The sequence below is a fragment of the Protopterus annectens genome, chromosome 1.part2 (genome assembly GCF_019279795.1).
Source record: "Protopterus annectens isolate FY-2018-M chromosome 1.part2, PAN1.0, whole genome shotgun sequence".
NCBI lineage: Eukaryota > Metazoa > Chordata > Ceratodontiformes > Protopteridae > Protopterus > Protopterus annectens.
This window is the reverse complement of record NC_056727.1, coordinates 472,421,985-472,434,430: the sequence shown is the minus strand read 5'-3', so window position 1 is coordinate 472,434,430 and position 12,446 is coordinate 472,421,985. Positions and strand designations below refer to the sequence as shown.

General features: G+C 40.9%; 1 protein-coding gene across 1 annotated transcript in view; it reads left to right on the top strand.

The window, feature by feature from the left end:
• The window catches only part of RALGAPA2 (Ral GTPase activating protein catalytic subunit alpha 2), a 4,189,194-nt gene that overhangs the window by 1,915,525 nt on the left and 2,261,223 nt on the right, over nt 1–12,446 (top strand). Inside the window, exon 24 of the mRNA XM_044060158.1 lies at nt 8,517–8,645. Within this exon, the coding sequence (XP_043916093.1) occupies nt 8,517–8,645 (129 nt within the window). The remainder of the gene's footprint in view (nt 1–8,516; nt 8,646–12,446) is intronic.

Here is a 12,446-nt window from a genome sequence, read left to right as displayed (position 1 = left end):
GATAGCAATTCAGTCAGACAATATGTCAGTAATCTGGTACATAAACAAAGAGGAACCAGATCTTACCCCCTTTGTCGAGATGCTCTAAGGGTTTGGTAATGGCCAATGGCCTCCGACCATTTTCTGATTGCAATGTGCATACCGGGGAAATCCAACGTGATTGCAGACAAATTGACCGTATTATGGCCGCATGAGTGGTCCCTCAATCACAAAGTTGTGGAAGAGATTTTCCGAAAATGGGGCCAGCCTTGCTGCAGTCTCTTTGGATCACCCATCAATGCCAAATGCAGCAGCTACTTTGCGCTGATCCCTCCCATGTGGGAGTCACTAAGGGATGCACTTGTTCACAATTGGAGTCCACTTTCCCTCAAATTCCTCTGATTCCCAAGCTGATACAGAAAGCAAGTTTGTTAGAGACTACAATAATCCTGATTTCCCCTACTGGCCTCATCAAATCTGGCTTCCCTTCCTTCAGCCTCCTCTTCTGGATGAACCATGGATTCTTGATCCTGCTCCAGACCTTCTGTGTCACACTTCAGGAATGGTACACCCCAGCCTACACAACCTCAAATTGACAGCTTGGCTGCTCCAGTTCCCTTGATCACCAGGTTTCCTCTCCTTTCCTCCCCAGTAAAACATATTTTGCTGTCTTCCCATAAAACTTCTACATGAAGATTGTACAAGAGTAAATGGAATAGGTTTGTAATATGGGCGAGTGATAATCAGCTAGATCCTTTTTCTGCACCCATAAATTCTAGCCTAGAATTTCTAGTGAAACTCTTTCATGATGGAGCTGCTGCTTCTAGTATTAGAGCTCAACTGGCAGCAATTTCAAATTTTCTTGTGGGAGAAAATGACTCTACGATTATGTCGCACATGCTCTGTAAAGCCTTTTTGAAAGGAACGACGACAAGACTCCCATACAAAAATGCAACTACTCCCGGGGATCTAAATTTCATATTAAGAAACATTTTTCCCCTCTTTCAACCTTCTGCCACATGTGATTTAAAAACTATATCTTGGAAAACACTCTTGTTAGTGGCTGTTACCTCAGCTAGAAGAGTTTTAGAACTGCAAGCCTTGTCTGTCAAGCCACCATACCTGGTTTTCATAAGGACAGAGTTTCCCTATGCACTCATCTTCCTTTCTTCCAAAAGTTTTGTCAGAAAGTAACCTAAACCAATCTATTGAGCTGCCAGTTTTCTTCCCAAATTACCAAAACAAAGGTAAATACTCTCTGCTTCTTCTGGACATACATAGTTATGCTTTTAATTCCACAGAATTTCGGAAATCAGATCAACTCTTTATATTCTAATCTGAGATTAAAAAAGGTCAACCAGTTTCAAAAGATACCTTATCTAGGTGGCTCACTTTTTATATATCCTACATCTACAGCTCTAAAAAATGACCTCTTCCTTTCCCTGTTAAAGCACACTCCACCAGGTCAATAGCTACATCCGCAGCTTTCCAAACAAGGTTACCCCCTGGGTAATATCTGCGCTGCAGCTACGTGGGCAAAACCTCATACTTTTATTGCTCACTACAAACTAGATTTGGCCTCCAGGAGTAGAGCCTCTCTTGATTCTATGGTTCTGAGGAATATACTCCCATGAGCCACCCAAGAGTCAGATTGCTTGGGATGCGGTCCCATTAGTGAGAATAAAGGCGAGACTGACAAGAACACACAGAGAAGTTATACACTTACTATAGCATTCCATGTGTGTTGTCCATCTTGACCTTTATTCTCACATCCCACCATCCATGTCCCCTTCCTATACTCCTGGGAGACTGAGTAGTAATTGGATTGATGGATCTCCATAGCCTCAGAAATGCTGCCTTTGGTTCATTTATAAATGTATGAACTTTAGGTATTATTCCATATAAAATAAGTTTTTGCTCATTTTATGTTTTCACGGTGGGCAAACAAGATCTGAGGAAGTTGGGGAACTGCACTATGGGTAGGAAAGGATGCCCACGAGCCTTGCTGAATACCTCAAGCTTTTGGAAAGGCTGAGACAGATCTGACACATTGGATCCAACCCATCAGTGAGAGTAAAGGTAGAGATGGGCAATACACATGGAACATTGTGGTAAGTACATAACTTTCTTTTTTAGATCATGCCCTTGCTGTTGCAAAGTTCTCGGAAGCTTTCACTGGACAGAAGTTACTAGGGGCTGGGGCATATGTATATGCACTTGCATGTTTGGTGGTGGCTCTCCTTAAGAGCCTGCATCCAAAGTCTTGTTCTCTCGTAATGTTTTAAGACCCCCCCCATTTAATCTTCATCCCTTTCTACTTTGATTTATAATATTCTGCTTCTGTTTTGCATGATAAGAAATCTGTGTGTTTAATAAGCACATAGGAGATTTCTTAGAGATGCTCTGGTGGATCTGCATGACTTACAATGCAGTGTGTTGTTTGGGTTTTCTTTAGCAAGGTTTTGGTCATTTTGCATAGAGTTTTGCAATAGAAGAATGTTAATTACTGAATTGTAATAACCCTATGTAAGTACTCTGCAGATTCCTCTTTTGTGTGCCATTTCTTGGATGCAGTCATGACAGTGACTATACACTGGAAAAATTCCTCTCTTGAATGTCACATGTAGTTTTTTTTATTGTTGCAGAGTTTCTTTGCCTGATGTCTTTTGTTTTCGTCTTTAGAGAAGGCACAGAGGATTATAATTTCAGTATCCTGAGTTGAAAAAGGAGGTTTAAATCCTGCTGGGCTTTATGGCTGTCATGATCTTCATTGTGCACTTTGCAGTGTGAATCAGTGGCTGATGTGCCTTTACTTCTGTACAGATTTTGTCTGATGCTGGTATGTTGACCGCACAAATAGTTGAATAAAAAATAAAACAAAACTGCAGCAATTGCAAAGAAAAGTGCACAACTTCCTTTTGCAAGCTGCAAACCACCTCTAAAGTAGCACACTAAAACCAGTTATTTTGTGAGGATGTTTTGCCTCCCACACTGCCAACATGGGGGTTACACCCCACACCTTTTAACTTAAAATATACCAACTCCCCAGATGAGCAATCTGCACCAAAGATAAAACTTCATTCAGAAGGTAAGAGTAATTCTAGTACCACTTGATAACTCTTGCACTTGATTTGCAGTGCATTCAATAGTTTGAGACAGCAGAGACAGTTGTCAATAATGTATGTAGTCGATATGTTGCCTAGTAAACATTTTGCATGCCTGAAGATGTGAAGGTTGCTGTGAACTGTGAGATGCAGTGACTTCAGGGTTTACTCTTCTTTTCATACAACTGTTTTTGGTGTCAAGCTGCTGTTTCTGTTTTCTGAAGCTATTCTTCTGTGGTTAAAACAATTAGAGATTCTGATAACATCACTTTTCTTTCAGGTTGGGAAGCCCCCCTAAGCTTCCACATGATGCAGGTATTGGGTCTAACAGTATGAGAGAACTCCACATCAGTCGGTTGAAGATCTGCTAGATAAATCATTTTTTGTAAAGCTAAGCGCCTTTAGAAGAATGTTCTCTTGGCCCTGTTAAAAGACTATGTGCTGTTCTAGTACTGGACTATATACATGCAACAGTATCCATGGCCCACTTCTGGAAGGTAAATGAGTTGGCAGATGCTATGAGCAGTCTCCATTCCTCTCCCATATTTGTAAATTCAGAAGCTGTGCCTGCTCATGGCCTTCCAGGAATGGAACAGTGCAGAGACTCATCTATTTGCCACTTGAGAGATGAACAGAGTTGGATGACTTGTCTCTCCCATGACAAAGAAAGTTCTTTTATTATGCATTCACACTGATTCCATGTCTTACTTTAAAGGTCAAGGGAAAGTTAGCAAAGTTCTTGTCTTCTGTTGGTAGCTAAGAAGGGTATGGTTTCAGGCTGAAAGGTCCCTAATAGTGCAGGAAATCAGTTCTGGTCCTAGCTAAGAATGTCTCTTCCCCCTCCTCGATGTGGGAAGAGAACTGGCTGCACTTTAGACTCTGGCTGCTGATGTAGACCCTTGATCCTGCCATATTTGCCATTTAGGGTGTCAGAAGTGACTATTGCTAGGAAACTTTCCATTTTCAGGCGTATGTCTTCCTATGGAAATGTTTCTAGTAGCCAGTGCAGCCTCAAAATGTACCTTGTAGCAGTCAGCCAGTTCGTTTGCAGGTAATATGTTTTGAACACCATTTATTCCATGGACAGGGTATGTATGTTGGCTGTTTCTGTGCATCTTGTATTTCTGGAGGACAGGATTGTGGCTTACTTTAGCACTGGTTGGTTATGCAGTTCCTAAAAGAAGTGCTGCAGTTCTGGCCTCTTTCAAGAGCCCTCCATAGAATTTGATCTTCCTGTTTTTTTTTTCTTCCCTTCAACCCCCTGCTGTCAGACATCAGTCCTGGCCTTCCCTGTTGGTCCATTTGTTCCACATCACCAAGATGGGGTTGAACAGAAGGGGTCATCATTCAGACAGTCTTCAGGATGGGCAAAAGATTTTCTGTTTTATGCCCTACCTCCCTTGCATGCACTAAGTGATGTGCCTGGAAGGGGCATGCAGTGGGCTGACAACACAGTACTTACCTTTACTTCGGCAATGGACGTTCCCTCCAGGCAGCCATGCTCCTCCTCCTAAAGAACAAATAGTGGTCTTCCCAGTCTCCACCATGGTGATTGCACCTCTCAATATGCCCTCAAGTGTGCTCTGCCCCCTCCCCCCATGAAAGGCAAACAAACCGCTCCTCTTCATCTGTCCCTATCTCTGTCCAGGCCAGAGACACTTATTGAACCCCACTTGCCTGGGTCATAGTCAGGGTTCCATCTGTCAGCACCACGGTGCTAGGCTGAATTTGAACTTTTTGAATTAAGTTTTAGTCAGCTGACATTTGAGCCTGCTAGCTAAGTGGCATTGAAGTTCATGTGTTGAAGATCACTTTTCTTAGTGGCCTTTACCATGCTACATTGGATATCAGTACTTCAAGCCCTCATGTGTAGGGGACTGTAGGATAAATTGCCCCCTCAGGATTAGCTTATATCAGCTCCCAAAGATGGTTTTGAAGTATCCTTGGACTAGTCCATCCATCTTCAAGTTTCTGTTGTGGCAGCAGAAATTAGGAAAAAGAGGGCACGCTTCATAGTCTCATCATAGTCTCTTCTTAAATGGGTTGCCAGCTACATTGTATTTTAACATCCGTCACCTGGCCGCCTACTCACCAAAAGCCCACACCACCAGAAGTGGCTGCCTCAATTGATTACTTCACTAATGTCTCCTTAGCAGATGTGTGACTTGGCCACATGCACACTTGCACTTATTTCATCCATAGTTTGTGTAAATTAGTACTCAGCTGCCTTTAGCAATGTACTTGCACAGTCCTGTGTCTCCTTCCACTTTTGTGATAACTGATTGGGATTCAGCTCATTGGAGGGCTCATTAAGGAGAATCCTTAAAAATAACTACTAGTCATTGGGATACAGCTGAATTTGGTCTAAGATAGAACCACCTTGATGGATCAGTTATACCTGCTGTGCACCCAGCTTTTGGTAAGTGTGGCTTCCATCAGCTGCAGATGCTTGTGACCTCTCTAAGTTGCCCAAGTGTTTGTTCTTATTGTCATTATTGTCACTTGTTTAATAATGTAATGTAAAAACCCATTGCTTAATTTATTTTCTGTGTCCTCCCCATGTCCTGCCAGATGAAGGCATTTCTGTAAGGTGTAGACCTACATCTTGTGGTGATGTGAAAACCTGCTTCAAAGTAGGGACAACCTATACCCTTCAGTTCATGCATGGATATACATTCCTTCGCACTCTCCCAACAAGGCTCCAGTCACTAGATTGGGTAGCAGCCACCTATGGCATCCTTTATTCCATCTGTCTGCTCATACAAGCCTCTGCTAGCACACAACAAACCAAGCCATTTGCCAGGAACCACCACACTCTTCCCCATGACTGGCAAGCTGTATGCTGTTCACCTCTTATCCTCTCATGTTTGGCTCTTCCAGCACCCAAACCTCTGTTTAAGCTCTGGTATACCACCTCAGGGATTCATTCTTTGCCATAGAACCGGGCACTGTTGTTAAATTTTGATTTGCAGAAGGGTGTGCAGTAGTGTGTGGATGTGATCTTGTGGAAACATATGCAGTTATGTCTGCATACTTCCATGGTGTTTGTTTGCTGGCATTGGTATGTTGTCATCCATGAGAAAATATGAATTCCACTTGGTGGAAATGAAATACCTAGCCAAAGATCCTTCAAGGAGAATCTTCTCTTAAACTGATACAGTAAAAAAATCTGCATGTTCTCTCCTATTCAATTTTTGTATTGGAGACTCCATGAGTATGTTAGCCTGACTCCCAGAAGAAGCTGGGTAGTTTACATGAGCTGGCATTCTCTGTGGTGGGGGATGGGGAGTGGGGGGTGAGAGGTATTATGGTAATTGCGGTCTGTAGGTGTGAGTTATCACTTCGTATATACAAAAAAAGATCATTCCTTGGAGGAAAACAATGATCAGAAAGTAAAACAGAGCAACCCCCCCCCCCCCCCCCCCCAGGCTGCAGCCCAGTAACCAGTCAGTTCATGCCTGTTGCTTTATTAGAGAAAATTGTCTGAGTAAGGCAGTAGAAGGTTGCTGAAAAATAGCCAGTGTAGAGGAGTCCAGAAGAAAGTGAAGTGAAGTAAAAACTCTGTTATAATCTTTTCCTGATGTAAGTAGGGAGATTGAAATGCACTCAGTCTTCAATATGTTTGCCTCATAACTGCATGTGCCATGATTTAGTCTTTGAAATGTATAGTATAGTTTTTTGGAAGGGGAGTTGCCAGTAGTGGGGTATGCATGTCTTGTCAGTCAATGGGAGTGAGGCAAAGCAAGGATTTTAGTCTGCATCATAAAGCCTCTGTTATGCCCAACTTTGATTTTCTGATGTAGTCTTTAGAAGCAGATTACAGGCATGACCTCTGGATAGTTTATGGAGTCTACTTGTTTGTTCTTCCTGTGATGTAAGAATTTCTTTGGGCACTCTGGAAGCATTTTTCCTCCCCTATACTTGCTGATTCGTACACTAAACTTTACGTGTATGTGTCTTTAGTCTTGACAATGTCATGCCGAAAAATGGTCTGAAAGACAACCAGCTCACTTAACCTGGTTAACATATACACACACAGAAATGGGGAACTAACATTCACTTTTATTGTTGGATCCCACCAAATGTATTTGTGTACTTATGTGACAGTGAGGACAGTTATATCAGACAGTATTTAGGAAACTTCCCAGCTACTTGCATGTTTTTCTTTATAAAAATAGCTACCAGCAGATGTAAAATGCATTTACTCATTTTGTTTTATGGGACTACATTTTTGTGATTTGTTTGCAGAATCACTTTACAGATTGTGCATTAATACAGAATAGTCAGATCTCACTCAGTTTGTTGTTTTTGAGAACTGCACAGAATGTTCACAAAAAGAAATCTTTAGAAATTGCCACTCTTCATAACAAGCCAGTGCTGGAGGGAAGTTGAGTCATGCCTTTTAAAGTCTGCACTGCTAGATGAGATGTCTTATAAATGTATGCAGTAATATACACTCTGTCATATGTCATTCAGCTTGAACTCCAGATCCTGTGTGTTCCGCATAGCCAGGTTTGCAATGTAGACCACATTGCAAGTATTCTAAGTGTAACAATTTTCTGTTACCATAGTTTGTATATTTTTCAAGCAAACATTATGCATGGAATTCCTGTGTGAAATTAACATTAGCATTTTTGCTTGCATAGAGATAACATCATAATACCAAGATCTTTATTGCTGGGTACAAATACAATGCATGTGTGAAGAATATGCCCTGTAGTGTTTATCCTTCCATGTGTAACTGTACAGCAGCAAATGTTATCCATACTACTTTTGACTGCACTTAGTGTTGGTTGTACAGAGCTTCAGAAGAGTAAACATTTTTTTTTCCTTTGAATGATGTGCACCGTTTGAAAATATCTTTGTAGAGAATAGTACTACCTTAATTAGACTGGTGTGTTTATTGCAGATCTGTGGCTTATGTCATATGGGAAATGGAAAAAAAAAAAAGCATCCTTTCAGACCACAATTAGCATCTATGGTGTTGATGTTAAATTTAGTCATCTGGTGTCTCAAGGGTTTCGGCCGTGGTATGAAGCCAGATTCCAAGGGTTCTGTTATCTTACTAGTGTAACTGATTTTTTATTGCTCGTCCCACAACATTTGCCCAAAAGCAGTTGATTGCAGTGACCTCTAATAATTAAAGATGGGGCATGATTTAGCTCCATTTACTTAACGTTTCATCTAAGATTTGAATCCAGGCAGACAGTGAATGGAAACAGTTTTACTGATCATTTCTCCTTGTATGGGTCGTTTACTTTATTCCAGAGGGCCACTGCCCAGACTCCTGGAGTCTGAAAAACACCTGCATCTTTCTTCTCTATTTTATTTTAGTCACATGTAGAAAACTTGCTTATAATAAAGATAACAGTTTTTGCTCTAGATACTACATTCCTGAAAGCTTGCTAATTGCCTTCTTCATTTGTTTTTCAGGATATCTTGAATATCATTATCAGGAACTGCTCTCCCCATTTTTTCTTCTTGGGTTTACCTGGCTTTACTATGCTGGTTGGGGACTTTATCACTGCTGCAGCCAGACTACTCAACTCAGACAGCATGGAGGTTAGTATGACAGTTCTCAATAGGTAGACTCCCTTGAGAGTGGCTGGTAGCTAACACGGTTCAGATTTCTCCACTCTAACAGGTGTTCCCTCATTAGTGCAATGAGAAACTGAGCTCTTGGGACAAATAACATGGTAGCCAGTGTGTGAAATTGCAGTATAAGGTGACAAGCTGGTATTGCAGAGGTGTTTCATCAAAAGGCCAGTGTGTGAGAAATCATATCCATGCTAATGCAGCTGTAGATTTGCACACAAAAGCAAGGTTCATCTTCTAATTTTTTTGTGGTAAAAGATGAGGACTTTGTAGATATCAATGCCATACAAAAGGATATATATATATATATATATATATATATATATATATATATATATATATATATATATATATATATACATGTACAGGAAGAGAAGGAGGTATAAAAAGAGATACTTGATTTACAAAAAAAAAAACTTGAATATACTTTACCTTAATCATATGCTGTTTGTACTGTGCCAGTGGAACAAGTACAGTCAGAGGAATGTGTGTGTATATATATATATATATATATATATATATATATATATATTTTTTTTTTTTTATATAGAAAATAATTACATTACCAAGGCATGTTTGTATCAGTAGTAGATATGAATCACAAAGACCTTGCAGTTGAGTTGTAATCTTTTACATTTAATCATCAGAACAGCTGCTGAAATGATGTATGATAATATTGTATTAGAACTACACATTTAAGATTCCACTTTCCCATCCATCAAGCTGAGATGTGTTTGCAGCTTGGAATTAAAGCCATAATGACTGATGCAAAGATAGAATACACTAGAACTGCAAACTGGGCAATTTTAAAGGTTTGTAAATATGTGGTATAAACTGGATTTTCTCTGCTGTGACCTAAAGTATGCTGCACTGTAGAATTCAATCAGCCGTTCCTGTGTGTCCTGAGATGGTAGAATGTGTGTACAGCTAGAGAGGAAATATGTAATTGTGAATGCACCTAATATGGGTTTTAAAGCTTGTTTTCTTGTCTGACAGGATGCTGTTCTGAACTAAATTAATTGATGTGCATCATTACAAATCTTTTTACTGCTGATGTTATTGTTTCATTTGATGTGTGACTTCAGGTTTCTTTTGGAGATCTCCATATACTTTATTGCCCCCCCCCCCGATCCTTTTTTGGTTCTTGTCTGTCACCATGCTTGCTGATTGTGTGACTAGGGCTGCTGTATCCAAGATTACCTAATTGCCTTTTAGTACAGTGTGCCACAGTCCTAACTCCTAACATATCTAACAAGCAAGGGCTCACGTGACTGACTTATTGAAGTGGTATTACAAGGTATAGCACTAAATCTCAGTAAGCCTCTGTATCATATGAATGTGGGCATTCATATGTATATCACAGAAGTGTATTGGGCAAAGACACACACCAACACATTTTCCAGGTGGTACCAACCACTAGTGAACACCACAGAACTGCATGGGCAACTCACTTCAGATGCTGTATGCAAGATACACATCACATTCAATCAAGCATACACTAGTGCTCTTCAGTTTTCTCTCTACATATCCTGTTCAGCCAACATAGCATCATTGCATACTACTAAATTAATTTGTTGAGTAAACATTAGTGACCATAGGTTCATAGGTAGGTACTAGGCTATTGGCCCTAGGGCATAATTAAGCCTAGCCAAAATGTTTCAGCTTGCGCCTCCCATGTGATTTAGTTACCTGTGCCTTTGTCGAGCAGGGCCGCAGAAGTGATTCCCGGGGTGAATTTTCTGTCCCCCATCCACTCATCAAGATTCTTCTTGAAGAGCGCTAATGAGGAGCTCTTCCTCACATATATGGGGGCCTTATTCCAGAGCAGGGGGCGTCTCTGGCACATGAATCTGTCCCTCCAACAAGTTCTGTTTATTGTAGAGGTTAGGTTAAGGTCCCTAGAGCATGTAGCTCGGGTAGATTGGGTTTTCCTTAGGTGGAGCATTTCCAGCAATTCGGGGTATGACATAGCCTTGTATGTCAGGCAGACATCACCTCCGAGTAGTCGGTATGCAACCTAGTACAGTTGAAGTTTTTTTAGCCTGGTGGCATAGGGCATCTGTTTTAGGCCCGTTATCCTCGTAGTGAGGTATTTTTGAGGCCTCTCCAGTTGTTGCAGGTGTCTAGTAAGGTACATCCCAAATTGGGCATTGTACTCAATAATGGGTCTAATGAGTGATAAGTAGAGGGGGACAATAACTTCCTTTTTTTTCTAGATGCAAATCCCATTGTGATAAGGTGGGCCATGTAGAAGGATTTTCTAACCACCTTAGCGATGTGGTTATCGAAGGAGAGGTTACTGTCCACCTGGGTCCCTAGGTCTCTCATCACACACTCTGTGCTAAGTGAGCTGCCACCTGTGTGGTAATTCGTAGGTACTTGTTTTTTCCCGAAGGGGAGGACAATGCACTTTTTGACATTTAGCTTGAGGCCATGATTTTGGCACCATGTATCTGTTTCAGTGAGACCCTTTTGAAGGAGGTCTATGTCAGCAGGAGTCTCAGTTATGGCACCCAGTTTGCAGTTTTCTGCAAACTTTGTTAGCCATAGTCCTCCTGTGTTTGCTTGCACCTCGGAGAAGTAAATACCGAACAGGAGAGGTCCTAAGACTGAGCCCTGGGGTACTCCACTTGTCACCGGTTTGGAGTAGGACCTAGCATTTCCTATTTTCACTGTATTTACCAGTGACAAGAAAACCACACCTGATATTCACCTTGCCATATATTGGTACCCAGATAGATACACGGCTACTAGGAAGAGCAAATGACTTGCTTCACAAAAAGTGCGGAACGTCAGTGTGCCTTAAATAGCTATTTCTAGTTATCCAGTACTGCCTAAAAGTTAACACTTATAACAGCATTCTCCCAACAATTTCCTGGTATGGCTTGTACACTTCAGTAATAAGTAATACATTTGCCCAACAATTTCTTGACGGACTTTCAGCCATACAGAAAAAAGCTTGTTACTACTAACAGTGGAAAATTAAGCCTTTATGAAAGTCAGCATTTCAAGTCATAGCAGAACGTTAAGTAGGAGGTAAGCTGGTTTATTCCCTGTTTTTAGTGCACCAAACAGCAAAACTGATTCTTTCCATCATAGCGTACAAATGCTCCCCAAATCTGTTGGGAGTCCACCTCTTAAATAAACTATTGGTATTTTGTCTCCTTCAGCCCCTTACTGGACTCTAGTTCTCTTCAGCTCCCATGATCTGGAATATATATTCCTCCTGTAGGCTTGTGTGTGTTTCTCTAATCTTAGTGCCTGACAGTTTGTTTTTTTTTTTGCCAGTTGCACGTCAGATTTCAGTCCTCATGTTTGTCTTAGAAAATTTTGGGGTTTAGTGTTGTGAACTGCAGGCTGTCAAAGTGTTTGTGTAGCTACCAGATTGTGGGTCAAGATGAGTTCTGATATTATATTTACTATTTGGGGAAGTGTAAAGTACTGCCTTTAAGTGCTAGTCTTCCAGTCTAGCTACTCTGGGATGCTAGAGTGAGAAGCTCCAGGTATTTTCTCATATCTTGTGAAATTGCACTGGCTCACAGTCCCTAGTACATAGATTAACACGAAGATCATGTGCATGATCCTAGGCAAGTGTTTGGAGCACAGTAAGAAGATGAAGTATACAGAGAGCAGTTATGTATCAGCCTATTCAAATATAAATCTGGCCCTGAGCCAGTCATTTTTGTCACTATTTCACTTTTGGCTAGTGATGGAACAAGTTTAATCTTTTTTTTGCCTTAACATATATAACATGGAGCCTGTTAAGAG